At 50.4% G+C, this 24,909-nt stretch overlaps 1 protein-coding gene across 1 annotated transcript in view; it reads left to right on the forward strand.

The window, feature by feature from the left end:
• STK33 (serine/threonine kinase 33) overlaps window positions 1-11,222 on the forward strand; it is an 89,752-nt gene extending 78,530 nt beyond the window's left edge. The window contains exons 11-13 of the mRNA XM_027115463.1: window positions 350-433; window positions 779-905; window positions 5,275-11,222. Of these exons, the coding sequence (XP_026971264.1) occupies window positions 350-433; window positions 779-905; window positions 5,275-5,384 (321 nt within the window). The 3' untranslated portion in view covers window positions 5,385-11,222. The remainder of the gene's footprint in view (window positions 1-349; window positions 434-778; window positions 906-5,274) is intronic.
• The last annotated feature ends 13,687 nt before the right edge of the window (window positions 11,223-24,909 follow it).

The following is a 24,909-nucleotide window of genomic DNA, read 5'->3' on the forward strand; positions in this document are numbered from 1 at the left end:
CTTGTAATTTTAGGTTGCTGTAGATGGTTTAAGACAGCTTATTTTAAATGTAGAAAAATAGATTTTGTAACTGTTTGCCATTAACTTGCTGCTAAATTCCCAACGTATCGATCGAATCGATAAAAAACCAGATGTCACCCACGCACGTTAATTTTTACGTGAACAAGAGGTGACTATAATCAGGTCCTCTAAGCCCTAAAAAGCAAATTTTGAGCTTGGCCTGCTGCTGCAAAGGTAGGCACACATCTTTGGGGATGGTCATGAGGCTGGACACAGGGGAAGGTACGTCATTCCTCTTAGTATTATAGGTCTCTCCTTTGCAGCTGGACAAATAGTTTTGTCATTCTAGGTCACACTGGGTGAAGAGATGCTTCCCTTGGCCTCACAGACAAGCTCTGAGGAAGCAATTTGCATCTGCTTTTGCCTTTATAAAGTAAGTAACCTAGGTTCATTCCAGCTCCTCGTGGGATTGTCACTTAAGCCTCCAAAATGCCCCACACCTGGCCAGCTGAGCAGGTCCTAGTTGCACATAAATCCCCTCAATGGCTGAAGGTAGTAGACGTGCTTCTAGTGATCAATTTGGAAGACACCGTCCAGCCTCCAAATGGGTCAGAGATAACACTGACGTATGTTGCCCCTGGCTGAGTAGTTTGGCCAGTATTTTCTCAGTGCCTTCAATGTGCTTCCCCGGGGGAATCTGCCAGCTTTACTTTAAAACTGGAGTTGAAGCTTCTTCAAGGTCTTTCTCCTTCCTGACTATTACTTCCAATCCTGCCAGGAGCCCGTAAACCATCTCTCCGGGATTAGTGAGCCATCTTTGAGGAGCGTATTCTGTTCACCTACAGAGAAGCCAGTCTCAGCTGAGTGGAGATTTACGTTTCCCAGAGGTGCTCCCAGAGGCAGAGGTGAGGTGACTGGTCTCCCGGCAGAAAAGCCAACCGAGACAGTGGCTTGGATTCTGTCCTTCCCCTGGGCCCGAAAATGGGATAGTTCCTGTGTTCAAAACTGCTCTTACTTTCATGTGATACCTTCTTCTCTATCATGTATTGAAGAACTCTTGTTAAATTGAATAGTATCCAAATTTCTATCCACATTTCTCTTCAGTCTTTTTGTTTTTTTTAATTGGGGTATAGTTGTTTTACAATGTTGTGTTAGTTTCTGCTGTACAGCGAAGTAGAGTTCCCTGTGCTATACAGCAGGTTCTCATTAGTTATCTCTTTTACACTTATTAGTGTGTATATGTCAATCCCAATCTCCCAGTTCATCACACCCCCCACTTTCCCCCCTTGGTATCCATACGTTTGTTCTCTACATCTGTGTCTATTTCTGCCTTGCAAACCGGTTCATCTGTACCATTCTCTTCAGTCTTAAATTAGTGATTCTGCTCAGTAAACTTGAGCAAAGGTCCAGAACTAAGCACTAAGTGAAAGGTGAAGTCATTTTATAACGTTTTAGTACATCTGTACCTTTTCCCACCCCAGCACCAGGCCAGGCCAGCTGTCCATCTACCAGAAAATGCGTTCTATTAGCTGTCCTCTGTGCAGACCTTCGCTTGATCTACATGGAATCATTTTGACCGGGACTTAGCTCACTCTTTCTAAAGAGAATATTCGTATTATTTCTATTTGTTATTTATTTGTATGGAACACACTTGGGCCAGGCCATATGTGAGCTTTGTTTTCCAACTGTGTACCTCTTTACTATCTGGGGATCTGTGGCCTTGCTTTCTCCATTTACTTTCATGGCTGTGAAAATAGTTACTCTTCTGTTTCAGATGTGTTTTCAGTGACTGCTAGGCCCACTCCAGGGCACTGATAATCACTCTGACACCTCCTGTGCACCACGGCATGGAGGGCTGGGCTTCGTTATGACCCACAGGGACACAGTCTGCCCAGGACAGTGCAGAGCAGGTGTTATTTCCAAGGAATGCAAATGCCAGTCAACACTCTGACTTGAGTAAAAGACAGGTCAAGGCAGTAGGAATATGATAAAAGATAAATGCCAGCCGGGGGCTGGGGAGAAGTTCAGCTGAGGAGAACAAGAGGATGGCAGAGACGGACTTAAATCACAGAAGACAGGAAAATGGGTTGGGGTCAGGGGAGCAAAAAGAACAAAGTGTAATTAATAAGGAAGACTGGTTGGATAACAGCACATGGTTCTGCCAAACCCGGAAGCAGGAGTCAGAGGACGAAAGTGCTCCTGGGGTAATTAGAGAGGTCCCTGTCCTAGGCCAGTCTGCATTAGGACTGGCCTCTCGTGGCCTGGACAGCAGCACAGCTGGGTGAGGACACAGGCTGAAGAACAAAGACCCAGGGAAATGGAAGCTGAGAGAGGCCGGTTGTAAGAGGTGGCCACAGAATAGTCCTGACATTTTGAGCAGGAATGTTATGCTGCGTAGGGAGGGGAAAGGAGAAAAAATTCAAAACACTTTGTGCTTATCACTGAAATGCTTTGTTTAAATAATTCTGTTTGACTCCAAAATGTAAGTTCCAGGTTAGAAAGATTGAAAGCAGCCAGTCTTGAAAATGAAGCTTTTTAAATTCCAGCCCTGCTGTTGGAATAGAGAATAAAGGCTTTGTTCAAACATGCATTCCCAGCAGTAAGCAGAGCTTTGAAATTGGCCAGGGAAGTTGTGTTCCATAATGGCTGCACTTGGCTGGAGACCAAGAAGCTGTGGCCTCTGGGAAATGACCCTGGGCTGGATATTTTCCATCTGCCCCTCCAGAACCACTCTGCCCTGCTCTGCCCTCTCCACTCAGAGAAGTGATCTTTCAGGAGTGAATTAACAGGCTCCCTTGGCCTCTGGCTTCGCTGGGCTTCTGTCAGTGGGGGACACCAACAGGCACTCAGGGAGGGGAGAGGTCTAGGCCTTGATTCCCCCAGTGCTGGGCCACTGGGAAGTCACTGCATTCTCTTTCTATAGATCTGAGCTCCTGCCGGCAGCGCTCCCTCACAGCTGTGTTCCCTGCCCCTTCAGGCTAAGACCAGGGCTATTGCCCTGGGGACTGTGTCTTCCTTCATGGGTTTCCCTAAACTCTCTGGTACCTTTACAAGTAGCCTCTTTGTTAGATTCTCAACTACCCCGTTTGAGTGAGTACCATCTGTCTCCTCCTGACACCCAAGGTGATCCAGACCCTTGTCAGTTCTGCATTGTTTTGACCTGGGGCAGCTTTGTCTATGGTTGCCAATCTCCTACCAAATGACAGTAAAGTGAAGAGCAGAGAGCATAAATGGGTTCTTCCTGAAACAAACTGATGCCCTTGGGTGGTCACTGGGGCTTGAGCGAGGGGGTGACAGGGGAGATATTCCTGAGGTTGGAACCTAGACCCAGTGAGATAAATCTAGCATTGCCCAGGTGGATCTGAGATTGTGTGGACCCAGAAGGCTGAAATTTAGGTCTTAAATTCCAACCATGGCCTCTGGGAGCCTAAAAGAAAGCCACCCTTGACTTGTAACAGCCAAGAGGACCTACAGGCTGGGACGGGAGCTACCCTCGCCGTCTCCTGGCTGTGGACTCAGGGCTCAGCAGAGGCTTCCAGGGCAAGCACAGGCAGCCTGAAGACAAGACGTCTCCCTGGGCTGTGCATTTGTTTCTTCTCTACAAGTGCTAACGTCCCTTTACAAAGCATTTTAAAGTAAAACCTTTCGCTATTCAGAGGCCTCGCATAGTTCAGTTTTATTCTTCAGGATCCTGTGCTTTCCTGGGTGAGCAGGCTCAGGCTTGGGATTTCTGCTCAGCACATGGTTACCGCTTCATTCTCTCATGGGTGAGCCAATTTGCTTTGCTTTCGTTCTTCAGAGGAAGACCATAAGCAATGTCTGTCTTGCTTTTTTGTGGCTGCCTTCCTCAGTTGCTGGTATAATCTGCTCTCTCTGTTCCCTAAATTATCCGGAGCAGCCCTCAGCCGGAGCCATGCGGATTCCCACCACTGCCCCAGTGGCCTCACTTCAAGCAGCAACACACAGGAGACAGTGGAAAACTGGGAAGATTAATAGGGCTATGGCAGTGTCACCACTGGCTCTCTTAGAGCCTTCCCCTCTTGGTTGCCTGGTGCCACCCCAGACATCTTTGAGGGACCCAGCGAACTCAAGGTGAAGACCTCAGAGGACCTTCTCCGCAAAACATGCAGTGGTTCCTGGCCTGGCACAGAGGACAGACCCACAGATGCAGTGCAGACCCCTCCCCCCAGTATGAACTTCTCCTAAGTGGACTCTGCAGCATCTCCAGACCAGACATATCCTTGGCATTGATACAGAGGTTACATAAATCTCCCTGCCCTTGGGGGACTGAGACAGCTTTGACCCTCTCACCCACGGCGGGGTCTGCAGACAAGATCCTGACATCACCCTGTTGTTTAGGAGAGACTCTTCTCATCAGCACAGAAAGCTGTCTCCATCCCCGTGGCAACTGTACCGTCCCAGGAGTCAGCATTTCCAGTCTGACCAGGGGCAAGGCAGCAGCAGCCAGTATTTCCTGGTCCAGGCACTGGTTCACACTGAGTTTACTAGAGATCAGAGTCCCCTTGTTAGCTGGACTTTGAGCTGTATTAGTGGAAGCAATCACTGTCTCTTAACTAAAGCCCCTCTTCAGAGTCATAATGTAATAATAGCAGCAACATCTACAGAGCACTTGCCACATGCCAGACACCATCCTGAGCCCTTTACATGTATTCTTCTAATCCTTATAACAATCTCTAAAGAGGAATAAATTAAGGCACAGAGAGGTTGAGAAATTTGTCCAAGGTCACACAGCTAAGAAGTAGCAGAACCAAGATTTGAACGTAGGCAGCAGGCTCAAGTGTGTCTCCAGGCATTTGTAGTTCAGGCCTGAGACTGCTGTAAAGTTCAGTCTCAGAGTTCCAAAAGGCCAAGTGGTTCCTGAACATTCTGTCTTCCAGCAAAAGTCGAGGTAATTTTGTGAAGTTTGGGCCTTGAGGTTTCGGAACAGAGTAGGATTATTTTGCATGCTAATAAATTTGAGTAAGACCCACCCGCAGCCAGGGAGAGCTGCATTCTGCAGGACTTTGCATAATAAAAATAAGTTCTAAATGCTCTAACAGGTCATTGTCAGGAACAGTCTTTAGAAGCCTTTGAATATGTTTTTGACAGAAGAAAGAGAAGGGACTCCATTGCCTCCTCAGGAATTCACGCAAGCCGCCCTGTCTGTGCAAACATGATAGATTGATGCTTACCAGGCGCCAAGTGCTGTAATTCCTATCGCAGGGCAGTTAAGAATCACTATAAATGTTTTGATTTCCCATATTTCTTCATCAGGTAGTGTGTGTAGCTGTGAAAATATGGAGTTCACAAGTCAGCTGCTGGACCATTTCTCCACCCCGCCCTTCTCCAGTATCTCTAGCATTTGCCATCACTTACCACTTTAAGATAATGCCATGTGGAGTGATGCTTTTCCTTGTCATACAGACAGCTCCCTGCTTCAGGGAGCACAGACTGTTTCTGAAGGCTCGGACCCCTTCTGTGGTATAGGATGAGGCAAACATCTGCTCTGGAATGAAGCCCAGCAGCTAAGGGTGATGCCACCTGCCAGCCGCCGCCCATCTCTGAGTCTGCTGCCAGCGGCTGGTCCCCGGAGGAGAGAGGGAGTTCTTACACAGGATCCTCATTGCTGTTTTGGAACTTTGATAGAAAGGGCTTCTAATGGAAAAGATCCCAAAGCCCATTGAAATGGGTAATTTTTTACAAGAGTTGTTTTCCCTCCAGAAGCAGTTACCTGGTTGTAGCTTGACATCCTTCCTCCCATCAGTAGAGAACTTAGTCGTTCAGCCACTTGAATTTTATAGCAACTTTCAGCTGACTCTTTTTTTAACACAGTCCCTGACCATGAACCGTTGTTGGGTGCCCCACCCCTGTATTCAATCTCAGCAGGGATGTCTTGCCCGCAGTACACTCTGCTTGCCTGGAGGGGAAGAGCAGTCTGACCACTGCCCACGTCTCCTTTTTCCTCCATGTTGACCAGCACCACACTCTGCAGCACCAGCACGAAGGACCAGGAGTTGCACAAAGAACTCAGTAGAATTGGATTGAGAGACTCAGTCCGTCATCCAAGAAGTGTTTATTGACCATTTACTATGGGCTGGGCACTGTGACAGGCACTGGACAGAAAATGATGTAAAAGACTGTCAAGGTCATTGCCCTTAACGAGCTTGCAGTCTTGGAAGAGGGAGGGAAAGATGATTGAGACCTATACAAATAGTAGAATAGCTGTGTATTGTGATTAGAGCAATAAAGGAAAGAGTAATGTAATAGAGAATAACAGAATAGAAACCTTATCTGAGAGCAATTCTGAGGATGCTTGAAGGCTAAAGGGAAGAATGCTTTAGGCAGAAGGAAAGGGGAAAGAGCTTGTTGGGTTCTAGGACTTGGTCCAAAGGCCAGAACAACACGGGTGAGGGAGAGGCAGAGGCCAGGTGCTGCACGACTTCAGGGGCCACGGGAAGGAACCTGTTTATTCTCAACACAGCAGAAAACCATCAACAAGTTTTCAGCTGGGGAATGGCATCTGATTAAAGGATCTCTGTGCCTTCTCTGTAACAAATGACTCAAGTGGAGCAAGAGGTGGGAGATTGGTTAGAGGACATGGAGTAAGATGGTGGCAGAGAAGATGGAGAGAAATAGGTGGATATGAAATATGTTTTGGAGATAGAATTGATGGGATCAAATGATGAGTAAATGTGAAGTGTGAAGAAAAGGGGGCAGGGGGTCAAGAATGACTTCTGGCTTCAGTAACCAGACTGATGGTGGTTTCACTCACTGAGGAGGACCGAGTCAGGGGTGGCAGTGGACCGAAGAGGGCTAAGCTGAGACGCCATCAGACCTTGAAGTGGAGATGGCTGCATGAGATGGACTTAAAGTCTGGAGTGGATCAAGGTGGATGGAGAGAGGGGAGAGTGGCCTAGAGGAGAGAAAGCATGTGAAGAGAGACCCAGAGTTAATCATGAGTTTTTGCACAAGGGCTTCTGGACACTGGGCAGGGGTCACAGAACCCAGGGCCCAAGGGAGACCCAGGCATCAAGGCACCATCTTGGTTACCCAGCAGCCTGTGTCCCTCACTCAGGAACTGGGCAGTGACTGTGCTTTGGCAAGAACAAGGATGAGAATGGAATGGGATGACATGAATGCCATTTGGAGAAGTATCCCTAGGGGATGTGGCCAAACCTCCTTACAGGTTGATTAGGCGAATCTGGATAGTGATACGTAACACCCTCAATAGCTAAATCATCATTCGATAGCCTCGCATCAGCACTAAATGAGAAGATGATGGACCAGATACTTTCCTGAAGCCCAAATTTGCAGAATCATGGACTATCTGCTCTATTTCTTCTGCCCAACTCTCCCCCAGGGGAGGGATCCCGACCTGCAGCCTCAGGGGACACGCCCCCTGGGATGGACGGGCTCCCTATGTCTCAAGGCAGATGAATTCCACCGTGGAAACACACAAGTGCTAGAAGAGTCTTCATATTAACTGACACCTGCTCCTTAGTTGCCCCCTGGGAACTATTTAAAGTCTGTTCCTTCTGCCACGTAACGGCCCCTTAGGGATTGAAGGTATCCCCATAGCCCTGTGAGCCTTCTCTAGTCTAAATGTCTCCACTTCTCTTGGACGCCTCCTCAGATGACATGTGTCTTGGCCCTTCATTCTGGCTCATCCAAAATGAACCCAGGCCTCCAAGTGTGGCTGCCACCCCCAGTCCTCTGGACACGGGGCCCCCATCCCTGGGGCCCGTCATGTTCCTATTAGCAAGGATTTGTGGGCAGTCTGGTTTGAGTTTACTAGGACAGGCTTTAATGACGATGTGTCCCTGAAGCATTTTATTTTCCTATCGATGTCCTTGTGGCAGACTCTCGGTGACCACGAAAGAGCCCCTTTCCAGCGGGCTGCCAGCAGGGAGCGACAGAGAGTGCACCCGGGTTGAGTCTGCGGCACGGAGCCCAGAGATTAGCCGGGAAGACAGACTCACTTTCCTCAAGTGTCTGTCTATTTACCCACTGAGTTATACGGGGAGGGGAGAAGGCGCAAACTGAATCGTAAGGCTGCTTGCCCGAGGATGCGTTAGTGGCTTCCCACTGCTGGGTGGCACTGTGGGGCAGGACAGGCTCGCAGCCTCAGACGGGACCTGTCCCGGGCCCTCCCAACAGGACGAGCACAGGGACACAGGAACATCTATGCCTAAGTTAAATGGCTCTGAGCCGTCCCCCCTGGTACCAGCAGGAACCTGAGTCTTTGTCCGAGGATTGCCTCCCCAGACCTCCGTGAAAATTCCTGGGGCTGCTCACGTGTGTTCTTGTTCACGTGCTGCTCTTTGCCTGAAGCAGAGGCTCAGACGTGACCCTCGAAACCAGGGCATAACTTCTGAGGCCCTTGCCCCTCACTTTTCTCTCCAGGGCTTTTGCTTCCCCAGCTTCTGTGCAGCTCCTGGGGAGCCAGGGGCTGTGGCAGCAGCTGCCCGGCAAGATGCTATGTGTCCAAAGTGATGAGAGCCAGGCCCACATCGCAGGTGTCCCACCGAGACATGGTGGGACGGAGCAGCCCAGGCACCTCCTCGTGTAGCCCCTGCTGCGGACTCAGCCTTGTGTGGTGGTGGATGTGGGTGGTGATGAGTGCCGAGGTGCCTGGGATGTGGGATGGGAGCTGCTGGGCGGGGAGGGGGTGGAGTTTGTGCGAGGAGGGTCACTGTGCACAGAGGGACTCGGTGGGAGGGCCCTCGGAGACCTCTCAGGGCTTCCTCTCTCCCAGGCCTCAGGGCGCCCCAGGTAATCCTGACACACAACAGCTCCGCTTCCTATCTGGGCCCCAAAGCGGGTAATGGGATTTGCAGGCTATTTTCAAATGTCAAGGAACGTCATGGAGAGAGCATCTCTGTCTGTGATGAATGGCTCTGGCCACACTCATACCTGAAGTTTTTGGGTGACAAAAGCTTTCAAAACACAGAGTCCATAAAAGAAATAATAAAAGGCATCTTTGGGGTGAAAAGGATAGGATGTGGTCCAGCCCCTCTCTGTACAGCAAGGCTCAGTGAAAGGGCTGCTCGGCCGCCACTGGATTAGAAGCCAGGCAGGTGTCCCAGTTGGAAGTGGGAGCTGGGAGCTGGGTGGTCTCTCAGGACTCTATATTCAGGATGTCTCCCATGGGACGAACCTTCCAGATCCAGGACAGGCAGAGCAGGCAGAGGCTCCAGCATCTCCTCAGCCAGCAGCTTCCCTCCTCCTTCCCTACGAGGCTGCAGCAGGAGCCTAACCCTCAGGGGGCGGGGCCAGCAGGAGACCCTCAGCTGACCTGGGTTTCTTGGAATACCCTTTATCAATCATGCATGGGTCCCCATCACTGCCTTTGAGGGTTAAGAGATTTAAAATGAGATTGAATGTTTTTTAGAGAGGATTTGTGAAGATTGAGGGGTCTGCAGTGCTCCCACCTTGGCAGCAGGACAACTGCATCAATCCAGGGCTGTGGGGTATTTACTGGTCATTCTGGGTTAACGAGGACACCATTTCTACCTTCCAGGTTTTGCTTTGGATTTGACATGTTTAAAGGAAAATGGAGGATTTTACAGGGTGTGAAAGGGCACAGTCAGGTCACTGATTTTGATGAATGCACCACCTTCCGAGGGATATGGGACACCAAGGAGGAGAGAACAGACGCTAGCAGAACAGCTTCAGATTCTGCCACGGAGGGGCCTTTCCTACCCGGGCAGAGTGTGGGGAACTTCAAGGACTGTAGGAGCCAGTGTGTGGCAGCCAGAAGACGTGATATGGCTTATTTAAAAGAGATGAAAAGCAAGGGCTGCCAGACAAGGCGTTAGGGCAGACCTCGTCCACTTGCAGAGATCCCAGCTGATGACGTAAGCACCCAGGTGGGAGGAAGGAGCTCTCAACTGTGCCTCAACTCCCTGCCTTCTCCTGGCTCGGGCTAAAGGTTTTACATAACACCCCACAAGCACACACACTCGTGTGCGATCTCTGACCCTCATTGCCTCGGGGAACGGGTTTGAGCTGCTCACATGACAGGCTCAGACACAGATGACTTCACTGTCTGCCCCACCTGCCCAGGACCCAGGTGCCCGAGACTCAGCCGAGGCTCCTGTTCCCTGGAGCCCTGCCCCAGCTGGGTATCACTCAGTGATGCCTGGGTTGGAACCACAACACTGACCCTGCTCATTCCCCCACGGCCTCTCTGGACACTTTTATGGGTGGCGGGCTCGGGAAGGAAGCAAGGGGGTGCACGTGTCCTGATGGAAGTCTGGACATTTCAGTGGCCCGAGTGCCCAGGCAGTGGACTGTGTTCTCCAAGCTGAATTTCCCCCCAAGGCTCACCCACCTGCTTCCATTTTCTAGGCAAAGAGAATTCTCGAGTAAGTTGCAGACAGCTGGCTGCTGGCAGCGTGTATGAACTGCATATTTACTATTAATGAATATAAGCTTAAACAGATTATAAAACAATTCTCTGTGAACTTGAAAATCATGCAGTAGTTCTATTATTCTTACCTTGATGGTGCACTGCTAGTTATTCAACTAATACAGATTCTAGGGGTTCATTACCAGTAATGAGTTTCTTTCTGTGCTGCAATGTGGGGAGGGATGGTGAGTAACATGTACCTCCAAGGTAGGAACAGGACGGAAATGTTCCATGTTTGCACCAACGTGAATGCCCACCTCCAGCCCTCAGCAGTGGGAAGTTTTATGCCGGGAACCCTGTTTTTGCAACTATGTATCCCTACACATTGCAGGGTTAACCAACAAGCAACTGAGTGGATAATGATGAAGCTAAATTAATAGTAGCCTGTAGCTAATTAAAACCACAACCACTCAGGAAAGCTCGGACCCTGCAAGTGCACTCAGGTGCCGCGGACTCTCAGGGGGGCTGGGCGTCAGGATCTTCCACAGACTCTGGAAACACACTAAGAAATTTCATTTAGGCTACGTGGTGGGGAAGATGTTATTCGTTGAAAGTCCTCCACTTGTTTGCAAAACACTGCTTGGTGGGTCCTTGACTAGAAGAAGAGAGCGACAGGCCTGAATCAGAGGGAAGTGTTGAGGGAGATATGGGGTCGGGGAGGCGCGCCCATCGCTCTGAGAGAGGAAGTGAGAGGTGCACGAGATGGTCGAAACCCTCCATTTGTAACATGACCTCTGCGTCAACATCCCTGTTATGGACTGAATTTTATCCCCCCTCCCAGTTCATATATTGAAGCCCCAATCCCTAATGTGACTGTATTTGGTGGTGGGGTCTGGAGGGAGGTAATTAGGTTAAATGAGGTCATACGGGTGGGGCCCTGATCCAATGGGATGGAGGTCCTTATAAGAGGAGACATAGGAGAACTCCCTGTCTCTCCCTGCTGTATGAGGCTACAGTGAGAAGGCACAGTCTGCAAGCCAGGAAGAGGTCCCTCACTGGGAACCAACCCTGCTGGGCCTTGATCTTGGACTTCCCAGCCTCCAGAACGGTGAGAAAATAAATTTCTGTTGTTTGGGTTACATGGTCTGTGTTATTTCATGATGGTAGCCCAAGCAGACTAATTCAATCCCCTGCCTCTATTGATCTCCCCCTCCTCCCGACTTGCAAAGTGCCTGAGTGCACGGGGTGGGGATGGAGCCAAACGGGCTGGGCTCTGTGCTCTGAGTGCCCCTGAGGTAGGCTCAGGTAGACCCAAGAGCAGAGTGAGAGGTGGTGGGAGCCCAGAGGCAGAGAGAGGCACGGGAACTTGGAGAGGGCTCTGGAATCCCTCCCACAGGCCATGTAACTGAAATGTGAGGCAGCTGGGAGCTCAGGTGAGAGCCAGGAGGCACACGTAAGTATTAGCATTAGCAACCTCGAAGGCTTACATCGCTTCGCATTGGTAAAGAAGCCCGGGGTGAAGGAAGACAGGGAGGAGGGGAATGCATGTGATTCGTGGCTAAGAGCCAGAAAAGGGCCTGCGCGCTTGGACTGGTGGCAAGAGGAGGACCCTGAGCTCCTGAGGCTACAGTCACAGCCCCTCTTGACAACCACTGCTGGAAGGTAGGAGTCCCAGGATGTACCTAGGAGGGAAGCAGCTTGGGCTCTTCCAGCTCAGGACAGTTGTGCTTTTCCAGGGGCTCCAGGCCCCACTTCCTGCTGCCTGGGCCTCTGCCGCTGGGATGAGCCATCTGCGAAGAGGGTCTTTCCCAGTGGCAGTGGAGCCAGTGTGACCTGGTGATGCTTTGAGCCGTCGGACCTGAGGCCATCCTAGGCTCCTTGTGGCAAGCCCACCCCCCCGCCCATTCCCTACCTTTCTTCCCTCATATTCTTCCCAGCCATGCCTGGCCTCAGCCCGGCCCTCACACTGTCACTGCCATCCTCTGCCAGGCACTGCCCCCCCTCCATCCCTGTGCCTTTATCCCCGGGGTTCCCAGGAGGGTGGCAGTAGGGATGTCTTACCAACATCACCTGGGAAGCTTTCTCAGCATCCATGTGTGCTGGGCTCTCCACGTGTAGCCGCGCCCTCACAGCGTGGCTTTACTGTCTATCTCCCCGCCCCTGAGCCCGGGCTGGCCTGTGACGTGCTTCAGCCAGTCGAATGTGGCTGGAAGTGACTCATGTCATTTCTGAGCTGAAGCTTCCAGAGGCCTCGTGTGCTTCCATTCACACTCTTGCTCCCCTGCCTTCCCATCAGAACAAGCCCAGATCAGCCTCCTGGAGGATGAGAGACCACGCGGCATGGAGCCCAGTCATCTAAGCTGAGGGCCCAGTCAAGGTCAGTGGAGGCCCTCAGACTTGGGCCTGTCTACGGGGCTCTTGGCGGGGGGAGTGACACACAGACTCTGCCGCTGTCAGAGCACTTGTGCAAACCCCCTGCTCTGGGGCCATCTTTCCCGCTGACCTTCAGGTTCCTGGTGAGCCCTCCTGGCTGCCTCCATGCCGGCCCTCATCTTCCCAAGGGCCGTGCAGGGCTTCCCAGAGTGACTGGCCGGTGAGAGGGTCCCAGAGCATGTGGAGGGGCCGGCACCCAGGCTGGTCTGGCACGGTCTCCGCCTCTCTGGCCGCTTGGCCTGCACGCTCTCTGCAGTTACCAGAGCAAGCTCAGTTAGATGTGATCTTGGTGCGCCTTTTCCAGAGGAAGGTTTTAAAAGTGAAGCGGTGCTCTTGGCTGTGAGAGGCCATCGTAAGAGCCTGCAGTGGGTGACCCTGAGCGCAGCTTGGGGCAGTGGGGGAGATGGCGCCTGTCTGAGTCGTGCAGACCGTGGGCGCAAGACCGGCTGACCTTTGCCCAGGCCTGTGGGTTGCAGCGACCGGGCTGCGTGAGGAGCAGGTCTCAAACCCCAATGCCCGGCACCAAAGAAAGGCACACTGTCTCCAGACCCCTCTTCTGAGTGCCTGCATTTCTACTAGTTTCTAACTGGGAGGCAAGGTGGCAAGGGTCTTCCTGACAGACCGTGGTGTCTACTGCTCGCGTTGGAGCCCAGGCGTAGTGAGAATGCAAAGTATGGGGCAAGCTTCCCCTGCCCCACTCCCACCCACTCCTTCCCAGGCCAAGCATCAGCCCAGGTCAGAAATACCGGATCTTGGTCTAATTAACCTATGTGGGTCACTAGAAGCCCCCACCCTTTCCAGAGTGGGCTCCTCCACCCCTACAATGGCCTGATGGTGTTCACAGAACTTGGCCTGAGCCCTTACGGCAACAGGGAGCTCATTACCTTACAGGACAATCTGCTTTTCTGTGTGATTCCAGCTGTTAGAAAAGACTTTTTTTTAAATTTAATTTATTTTTCTATACAGCAGGTTCTTATTACTTACCTATTTTATACGTATTAGTGTATACATGTCAATCCCAATCTCCCAATTCATCCCACCACCACCACCTCCCCTGCCACTTTCCCCTTGGTGTCCATACGTTTGTTCTCTACATCTGTGTCTCTATTTCTAGAGACTGTCATACAGAGTGAAGTAAGTCAGAAAGAGAAAAACAAATATCATATACTAATGCATATATGTGGAACCTAGAAAACTGGTACAGATGAACCAGTTTGCAGGGCAGAAAAGCCTTCTTATTACTCTAAAATCTTCCTCCCATCCATTCTCCCTGTATCAGTTTCCTAGGGCGGCCGAAGCAAATGACCACAAAGTCGGTAGCTTAAAAGGACAGAATTCTCACGGTTCAGGAGGCCAGGAGTCCAAATCAAGGTGCTGGTAAGGCCATGCTGTCTCTAGAGGAGGATGCTTCCTTGCGCCCCCTGGCTTCTGGTGGCTCCTGGTGCTTCTTGGCTTGTGGGAGCATCACTCCAATCTCTGCCTCCCTCTGCACTTGGCCTCCTCCCTGAGACTCTGTGTGTCCTCTCCTCTTCTTATAGGATTTAGGGCTATGGTTTAATCTAGAGAGCCTTCACTAATTACATTGCAAAGACCCTCCCTATTTCCAAATATGGTCACATTCTGAGGTTCCAGGTGGACATGAATTTCAGGGGTGGGGGGGATGCAATTCAACCCACTACACTCCCCCGTGGTCCATCCTCTGCCCCTGTCAGCCCAACAGAGATCTGACAACATCAGCCATGCCCCTGGCTTTGTTTCACAACAAGCTGCCCCATTGCTTCTCTTACCGTCTCCTCTCCTCATCCCAGTTCATGGTCTCCAGACCCATCACTCTCCTGTTCATCCCACTCTGGACCACCCAGGGTGTCAAAGCCTCTGAAAATATGGTCCTTGAAACTGAGCCCATCATTGAAGCCATGGCTGAACAGTGGGACCGAAGCAAACCTCCCGGCCACTCCTCATGGCTGGGCGCACTCTGGCACTGGTTGCCTGTGGTCACGGCACACTTGCCTGGGGCTTCTAGGGTCTTTCTCCAGCCCCGTTTTTCACGTGAGCTGCCTGGTCTCCTCCGTCTTCAACTCCAGCAGTTCCTTTTTTTTTATTGAAGTATAGTTGCTCTACAATATTATATGAGTTACAGGTATACAATATAATGATTCACAATTTTTAAAGGTTATACTCCATTTATAGTTATTATGAAATATCAGCTACATTCCCCATGTTGTGCAATATATCCTTGTAGCTTATTTTATACCTAATAGTTTGTACCTCTTAATCCCCTCCCCCTACTTTATCCCTCCCTCCTTCCCTCTCCCCACTGGTAACCACGAGTTTGTCCTCTATATCCATGAGTCTGCTTCCTTTTTGTTATTCATTAGTTTGTTGTATATTTTAGATTCCACATATGTGATATCATACAGTATTTGTCTTTCTCTGTCTGACTTCTTTCACTTAGCATAATGCCCTCCAAGTCCATCCATGTTGCTGCCAATGGCAAAATGTCATTCCTTTTTGTGGCTGCGTAGTATTCCATTGTGTGTGTATGTATATCTTCTTTATTCATCTGTTCATGGATGCTTAGGTTTCTTCTATATCTTGGGAATTATAAATAATGCTGCTATGAACATTGGGGTGCACGTATCTTTTGGAATTAGTGTTTTGGGTTTTTTTTTTTTAATACCCAGGAGTGGAATTGCTGGGTCATATGCTAGTTCTATTTTTAGGTTTTTGAGGAACTTCCATACTGTTTTCCACAGTGACTGCACCAGTTTACATTTCTACCAACAGTGTACTAGGTTTCCCTTTTCTCCACATCCTCGCCAGCATTTTTTGTGTTCTTTTTGATGGTAGCCATTCTGGCCGGTGTGAGGTGATATATCTCATTGTGGCTTTGATCTGCATTTCCCTGATGATTAGCGATGTTGAGCATCTTTTCATGTGCCTCCAGCAGTTAATTTTTTGACCAGAAATTCAGGATGTTGCATTTGCCCCTGTGAGGTCCCACCTTGAAGGTCTGGATGTGGTACTTCGGCCTCAAGAATGGAGAATTTCGGCCTGGTGTTGCCCTGTGCTTCTCCCTTAAGGCCTCGCTTGGGGAAAGCACTGAGGAGAGTTGTCTAAACGCTCAGCTTTTCATGCCTTGGGCCTGAATAGGCTGTTTTTTCTCCCCTCCCGACCCTTAAGTCTGCTCCAGGCATCCCCAAGCCAGCTCCAAACTCAGACCTGGCCTATGGGAGGGGCAGCTGGCCTGGGCTGGCCTCCTCCTGCCTTCACTGGCCACAGCTGCAGCTGGAGCCCGTGGGCTATTCTGTTCCTAAAGCTGAAGGACCCCAGTCAGAAATTCAGGGATAACAGACACCTGCCTCTGCTTGGGGTCCCCCACCCAGGGCTCCGAGTCCTCATTGAAGAAAACAGACACACAGGATTGAGTGCTTGGTCTGCAAGTCTGCCCATGGCATTCCTCAGGCTTGGCCCTGAGGTTAAATAAAGCTCTAGCCTCTCAGGCCTACATGACCCTTGAGGCCTCCAGAGCGAGGTGGACCAGGCTTGACCCAAACCCTCAGCTGTTCAGGGGGCCGTCTGCTTCTCCCCAAGTCCTGGGGCCTTGCTAGGCCAGCCTCTAAGGAGTCTCCACGCTCTGAGAGTTCAGAATTTTCCAATTAAGAAACTGAGGTCAACAGAATGGGAACCAAGGCCTGCGAGCTCCAGCCCCGGGGCTTTCCCTCCCTGCACAAGCCAGCAGTACTCTCTCCCCTGCTGGAGTGGGGGGAGAGGAGGGACAGGAAAAGACAGGCTGGGCCTGTTTGCCAGCTCCAGACCTCTCCTCCAGGCCCCTCCCGTCCCCCACCCCACCCTCTGTCCCAAATAGTCTTGCTTTCCATGCAAATGAAGAAGTTTCTTCTGGCAGGACTTGCTCAGCTCCCCTGCCCTCTGGAGGCTCCTCCCGGGCCCTCTTCAGTTAGGAGATCCCACCAGCCGCCCCTGGGGCCCCGAGTGCCTGCCTGTCTGCATGCAGCCTTTCAGTCAGCGCCCTCCATCAAATCAGTGCACCTCTGCGGGACTTTATGATTTGAATATATATATGTATATATAGAAATATAGAAATAGACATATTCAAATATATATTTCACCACAAAGAAATGGAAAAAAAGGAAATTAAAAAAAACAACAACCTGATTTCACCACTGAGAGATAATATCTGCTAACATTTTGGGAACTTCAAAACATCCGTCTCTTGAGCCTTCTTCCTTTCTCTCACTGTCTCTCAAAGAATAAGATTTTCTGTAAATGTCATATTATCAACGCACTTTAGTAACCTACAGCTTTGCCAAAACAGTGTGTAAAGGACAGTTTCCATGGCAGTAACTACGGATTTATGTCACTGTTATTGTGTCGCTGTCTACAGGACTGTTTGCCCATAAGAAGCCATCCCAGACCCTTGGACGTGGTTGTGACAATCAGCTCCGTGATGGAGCTCCTCCTACATGTTGCTTATTTGCGTGATCAGCTCCTTTCCATAAATTCCCGAATGTGGAGTGGAAGGTGAAAGGTCATGTATATTTCATGTCTTGATCTGACTGCCCGACATCTTGGGGTGGCTCGGGCCCCCACTGGGGGCCTGAGATGAATGGGAAGCTGCTGTTAAACAGGGAGTGAAGACCAGCTAGCCTGGGGTCCTTAAGGGCAGGGGCCAGGCTCCCATCCAAGACGGGGCAGGGCTTTGGAACTGGAGGGGTTAATTAAAGAGGGCTTGAGAAATCTAAAAACACCCAGAAATGACTGACAGGTGCTAATTTCTTCTTTAGTATTCACAATGGCTTCCTGTTAATTAAGAAGAGAGAGAGCCCAGGGGAGGGATGGCAAGCCGGCTTTCTGGCACAGGCAGGCAGGGCAAGCTGTCCGGGGCCTTCTGGGTGTGAGGGTGCAGCCGGGGCACTGCTTGACCTTGAGGGCACAGACTAGGGACAGCCTGGCCCTCAGGGAGCCTCCTTGGGCCAGAGAAAGCATCGTGCATGGGGCAGGCAGCAGCTTTAGTTTTTATCTTTTTGAACCTAGGTGGCTGCTGGCCCTTGAGGGGACTGGGGACATGTGAGGCTTGGGTGGGATGGGGGTTCCCATTTCCCAGAGAGTCCTTTCCACAGGCTTGGGCAGGGACAGGGTGGGCAGCGTTCTTCCCCCATGGCTGCTGGAGAAAGTGAGGCCATGCTGAGATCTGCAAAGCAGGCGTGTTTGTTCGGGTGTGCTGCGTGGGGAGGACCCTGCCCTCCATTCTTGGGCTGCATGGGTAGGGTTACAAGGCAGAGAAAACCCCCAGGCACTTCCCTCTGGTCCTCCTTCATCTCATGCTCACCGCCTTCCTCCCCCCAGATGCCCACCCCAGCAAAGCCAGGGCTGAGCTAGAGCTCTGCTCTGGTCTGGGTAACTCTGGACAGCTGGGGACACTGGACAGGGCCTGGATGTGGGCGTGTGCAATGTGTGTAGGTGCATAAGTGTGTGCCCAGCATGTGTGTGTGATCATGAGTGTGTGTCCATTGTCTTGTCTACATGAGCATTGTGTATATGTGCCAATGTGGGTGTGAGTGTGTGTCTGTTCGAATCCTGATTGTCCCACTTTTAAGCTATGTGTCTTTGGGCAAGCTACTAAACATCTCTTTGCCTCATTTTCCACATCTGTAAAATGGAAATAATGATAGTGCTCACTCCATAGGGTTGCTGTGAAGATTATATGAATGTGTGTGTAACACACTTAGAACATTTAGCCTGGAACCCCCTTCCCTCCTCTACTACTTGGTGAACTCCTATTCATCCTTCAAAACACAGATGAAGCTCAGGCAGCATCAGGTCCATGTCAGAGTGCAAGAAGATCTACACTTGAGAACCCTGGGCTCAAGAGCAGAACCCCAGTCCCCAGAGAAGCAGAGACGAGTCTCTGCCCCCTACCCCACGCCCATGCAGCAGAGGGGGGATCTGCTGGCCAGGGCCCCTCACAGTCAGCACACGAATGCACAAGCACACATTCACAGGCACGTGTACAGTGAGGCAGGCAGACAGAGAATGCACCCTTACACACAATCCGAGTGGAAACAGAGGTGCAAATCCTTTGTGTTCTTGGTGTTCACCAACATAGGACTCACACACAGAAACTTCACACACACACAATGCACACAGATAAACCTTACATTATGTACAAACGTAATATAGAGGCATCATTTATATGCACATACTTTGTACACATAACAACATACCGTACTTTGCACATATATAACGATTTACACTTTGTACACATAAACATTTTGTATACAGACAATGCACACAGACAGAGTGCACACGTGTACACACATAAACCAGTAAAAGATGAACATTGCCTTTATACACAGGCAACGCAAGGGTAATGAACACACATGCTTATATACACATGCCACACAGACCAGCCTGTAACTCATCCTGGGGAAGAGCCACCCTGAGCCAGTGCCCCTCCTTTTAACCTTCAGCACTGAAGGCTGCAGGGGACCCACAGATGGGGAATTAATTGGTGTCATTAAGATGTGGTGATGATAATGGCTTCCCATTGATCCCAGTGGCAGACGTATGGCCACCCCGAGGTGGAGTTGGGAACTCAGGATTGGGAGGCAGGCCGGCTGTGCAGAGCCCTGACCTTTGGTGGCCATACCAGGCAGCCCTGGCCTCACCCAGGCCATGGTGAGGCCCTACCTTGCAAGGTTCCGTTGGAGTGCAGTGGGGAGACAGAACTGAAATCCAGGGGAGAGAAGCGACTTGCCCAAGGTCACAGGGCTGTGGGAGCCTGGGACCACCTGGGCTCTTCCCCTCTGACTTTCCTCCCCCCTCCCACCCCCTCCCACCCCGTTTTCTCTTCTCTTTCTCCCATGCCCTCCGTAGGAAAAGTCACTCTGTCTCTCCTTGCCCCCTCCAGGCTCTAGCTGTCTCCCATGGGGCTGGCTCCATCCCCAGTCTCTGGCCTCTGCCCCTGGAGCCTTCAGTGGGTCCGAGACCCTGCGGTGGAGGGGCTCAGCTGTAAGGAGGGGAGGCCTGGGCTGCAGCGAGAAGGGTGAAGGCACAGAGGTGGTGGTCTGAAGAGCAAGCAGCAAACTCCTGCTCCTGGTTCAGATGCTGCCTCCTCCAGGAAGCCTCCCCTGACAGGTCCAACCCCTGGGGTCCTGGAGTCCCCTCTTCTGATGCGTCTGCAATTTTTACTCCAGCCTTTATCCAGCCTTTACCTCACAGGACTGTAATGTCTGTTTACTCCTCTCCTTCCCGCTGTGTCATGAGTCCTTTATTAGGGACTTGACGTAACCTAGCTTTGTAGCTGCTTCAGACTTAGCCCAGAACAGGCAAATCATAGGTGCCTAGTGAATGTTGAATGAATGGAGATAGACTGAGACAGACCGACAGACAGAGCTGCGACCGGAGCTGGAGGGACGAGTGGAGAAAGGTTTAGAAAGCATGCGCCCCAGGACTCAGTGAGTGGATGGGGGGCACTTGAGTCTCCCAGGCTTGGCCTGGTGCCCAGTGTTGGGCAGAGAGTCTGGGCTCTCTGGGGTCCCTCGCGGCTTTGGGGTCCCCCTTCCTATCTTGGAGCCAGACTGCCTTCTCCTATGTGGTCCTCACAGGAGAGGAGTGCAGGGGAGGGTAGCTAAGGGTCCTGAAGCTGGGGGCAGGGCTGGAAAGTGTCAGTGGGCAGGTGGTTGGGGGAGGGGATATTTTAATGGTATCCAAGGACTAGGATTCAGACTGAGGATTCAGACATGGGCACAGTGGCTGAGCTCATTCCCAGTAGCCCCCCACTCTGAAGCCCAGCCTGGGTCACTCCCCTGGGGACACCCCCGGACTGCCTGGTTGCACCAAATTTGTTACTGTCACTGCATTCAGGGCTTCTAATGAGCTGCTAATGAGCTGTCAGCTAATTATGAAAATTAAATGGGGCAGCCAGGCCGGCTGAGCTCTTACTGAGAGCTTCTGGGGTATCAGGAGAAGGTAAGGTTCCCGTTTTGGGCCTCCCGGCCCCATACACCTGATTTGACCTCAGCCCCATGAGGATGGGATGAAGGTATTTTCCCATTGAGATAGAGAGAGTCCCACTAGCCCCAGAATAAGGCAAACTCTAGCTCCACAGCTGGGAGGGCTGACCCTCAAGGGCAGCCCTCGGCAGGGCAGGCAGGCCTCCTGGAGGGCAGGTTGAAAGGGGCCCCATAGATCTGACGCTGTGTGACCTCAAGCAGGTCCCTCTGGATCTAGAGTCTATCTTCCTATCTGTAAAATGGGTCTGGAAGAGGGGAAGGACCTCCCATCTCAGTGCAATTAGGACCCTGTGACTCCTCTTTCTTTACAGATGTTGCTCAGATGCCCCAGCTCTGTGGGGATGGGGACTTGCCTGGGGACACATGAAATAATTGGGTAGAAAACTCTTTAACCAACCAAAATGAGTTCATATGTTGACAGAGACAGGTGCAAGGATATTCATAGCAGCTTTATTCATAATAGAGGCAAACTGGAAACAACCCAAGTGTCCATCAACAGCAAGAGGAACAAATAAATTGGGACATAGTCACACAATGGAGTAGTACACAGCAGTGAAAAAGAACCAACTATTTATACAAGCAGGCTTCACTTGACACGGTTCCAATATGCACAAATTTCAGTTACCACAGTTTAGTTAGATAATACCAGTTTCCCAATAATAACAGTTCAAATTTTAGTTACCATGGTATATTAACTGTAACTGCGTAGAATACAAACTTCCCTACTTGGTCTTCAGTCTGCAAATCACGACCTGTGACCAGCCATGTTACTTCTTTGGGCGTCTGTGGGTGACTAGCCACTGGGCATCTGCTGTTTATTTCACGAACAGACAGCAAAGTGTGCCATTGTGTTGCCTCCTCATCTCCAAGTTATAAATACATGCAACACTTTACACAACTCGTTAAGTGAAAGAAGGAATTAGTCACAAAGATGAAAGTGCAACAAAGAAATGAAAATCGATAATGATGGAATTGAAATTTGAATCAGATGTTAAGTGGAGCTACAGAAGAAATAGCTGATCATGAGAATGCTGACATAGACACTGTTTGAACCTGATTGTGACTGAAAGGATGAAGATGGCCCAGAGAAAGTGAAGCTCACACAAAACTTCGAATTAAAGGAACTTTCAGAGATATTTCACCACACTGAAAGCACAAAGGCACAACGTTGGAAGCTGATCCAGACTTAGAAAACAGCAGGACAGTCTGCCAAGGCACAGAAAAGACGCTCGCTCTGTATTGTAAGTTACATAACGTGAGCAGAAGGAGGCGAGGACTGTTCAAACGGCTCTTGATAAGTTTTTTTACAAAGAAATACAACACTTTAATTTTTAATGCTTTAAACGACAGGTTACTAAATATTAGTGTTCCTATTTTTTCATTTCCCTATACCTTTATAACCAACAGGAAGAGAGTTTTTAATGTTTTGATGAAAAATTTTAAAAGTCACAGAACAATCATAATATTCCCCATTGATCATCAAGATTGCTTTGCATGGTTTCAGCCTGCATATTCATTTCACAGTCCTGCTGTGCAAAGCAAGGACTGCTGGTACATACAGCATGGATGAATCTCACAGATACAACGTTGAAGGAAAGAAGCCAGTGGCAGAAAAGTACATACTTTATGATTCCATTTATAAGAAGTGCAAAGGCAGGCAAAACTAACGTATGGGGATAGAAGCCAGAATAGTGTTTACCTAGGGGGATGCAGGGTTATTAATTTTGAGGAATCGTGAGGAAGGCCGCTGGGGTGCTGGAAATACGGTCGTCCTTCGGTATCTGTGGGGCATTTGTTCTAGGGCCCTCCCTTGGATACCAAAATCCAAGGGTGCTCAAGTCCCCTGTATAAAATGGTGCAGTATTTGTATAAAACCTATGTACATTCTCCCGTATACTTTAAATTGTCTCTAGATTACTTATAATACCTAATACAATGTAAATGCTATGTAAGTAGTTGCAAATACAATGTAAATGCTATATAAATAGTTGTCAGCATGTGGCAAATTCAAATTTTGCTCTTTGAAACTTTCTGGAATTATTTTTTCCAAATATTGTCAATGCACAAATATTCTGAATCTGCGGATGCAGAAGCCATGGATACGGAGGGCCAACTGTATTCCATATGTCCATCTGGGTGGTGGTTACAGGCATATATAAATTTCTAAAACTCTCATCGAGCTGCACACTTCATATTTATGGACTTTGCTGTAAGACAGTCGTAATTTAAAATTTTTTTGATTGGAGAAATTCTGTGAATGCCTTGGAGTTTTATGTGTCTCCATCTTCTAGAATTTGACAGTATTTGGCATGACTGGTCTTTTTCTCCTGCTTCAAACTCTTCCCTTGCCTGACTCGTGTGATCCAGCTCTCCTGGTGTTCCTCCTTCCTCTGGGCACTCCTTGTCCACCACTACCTGGCTGTGGGTGTTGTTCTTCGTCTGCTGTGCTGCCCTGCTGGGGGGCACCACCCTCCACCTTGGAGCCCAAGCACACCCAGAACACTCCCTGCCCTCACTCTGTCCAGATGGCCAGTGGTTTGACCCTGCCACCCTGCCTCCTCACCCTCTCCCCAGAGGGAGGGAGGAAGGGAGGGAGGAGGGAGGAGGAAAGGAGGGAGGGAGGAGGGAGAAAGGGAGGGAGGAGGGAGAAAGGGCAGGAGGAGGGAGGGAGGGAGGAAGGAGAGAGGGAGGAGAGAGGGAGGAAGGGAGGGAGGAGGGAGGAAGGAGAGGGAGGAGAGAGGGAGTAGGGAGGAAGGGAGGGAGGAGGGAGGAGAGTGGGAGGAGAGAGGGAGGAGAGAGGGAGGAGGAAGGAAGGGAGGGAGGAGGGAGGGAGGAAGGGAGGTCTGGCTCTGGGGGAAGAGGCAGTGCCGGGAGAGGTTGTACAGGCAGCAGCTGCTCAAGGTGGATTTGGGCCTGATCCCTGCTCTAAGGAAGCAGCACCCCATTAATGCCTTTTCAGCCACCCAATGCGTCTCCCTGATTGAGCCTGGAACTCCACACTATTAGCCACAAATGGCATTTTGAAATGGCTTTTTTCTTTTTTTGGGGCGAACCCCAAAGACATTGCTAAGATTTACATTTTCAAATATATGCTGACCTTTTTTTCCTCTTTCTTTGAGTTCATTTGTCATCAGTGTATAATTGAATCAATGTATTTCCCGATCAGCCCCAAGATTGAATAAGGTCACGGGGAGCCATGTGTGGGCATTAGACATCATTATTTCACTCTGAATGAGCGGCCATGGCACGGAGCATTCCGGGCGCCAAATGAAATTCTATTAGATTCTATTACACTTTTACAATTATAGAGACGTTCCAATATTACAAGGGGAAATGAAGTCATAATAAAAAGGCCCAGAGGTGTATTACAGAGAAATGGGCACACTATTTTTCTGGTTAAAAACTTGATGGAAGGCGCCCGACTGGCTTTCGGTTGCCAAGTTGTGACCTTGTGCTCAAGGCCCCTCAGCTGCTCCACCAGGCCCTCCCTTCCCAAGACTCTGCCAGCCAGAGAATGGTCAGAGCCAGAGCCCAGGGAGCTAGCTCACCCTCTCTGTTCAAACTGAGTCCAGGGCCTGAGTCCCAGGAGGTATAGACACTCTTCAAAAACACGTCACACCTAGGGAGACAGAGGCAGCCCAAATACTGAACCATTCTGGGCGGGGATCCCAGAGTGTGTGACAGAGAGCACAGCAGCCCGGGCAGGCATGTGAGAGGGTGGTGAGAGGGAGGGACACTGGAGGGGGGTGGTTATGGGGCCGTGTAGGCTTGGGGGCAGCTGCCCCTGCTGGACACCCCCTCGTGAAGGGCAGAGTATCACGTAGGGCAACACCGGCACTTTAGGGTGCTTACTCCCTTCCAAGGAACAACCCCCATATGTAACTGTGCTACTACTGGGCAGGGCTCCCCCCACCCTGTCCTGACCCTTCCAGAAGGAGTTCCACCCAGCCCTGGAGCAGAGTAAGACAGGGTCCAGGGGGTAGTCTGGTAGGGCTTCCTGAAAGAGTGAGTAAACTAGGCCTTGAAGGATTGGAAGGATGTGGGTAAAGGGATCAAAGAGGAAAAGCCCTGAAACTCAGCAGGAGGGGC

The sequence above is a fragment of the Aethalodelphis obliquidens genome, unplaced genomic scaffold (assembly GCF_003676395.1).
Source record: "Aethalodelphis obliquidens isolate GAN/ISIS:26980383/991018 unplaced genomic scaffold, ASM367639v1 scaffold14, whole genome shotgun sequence".
In the NCBI taxonomy this organism is placed as follows: Eukaryota; Metazoa; Chordata; class Mammalia; order Artiodactyla; family Delphinidae; genus Aethalodelphis; species Aethalodelphis obliquidens.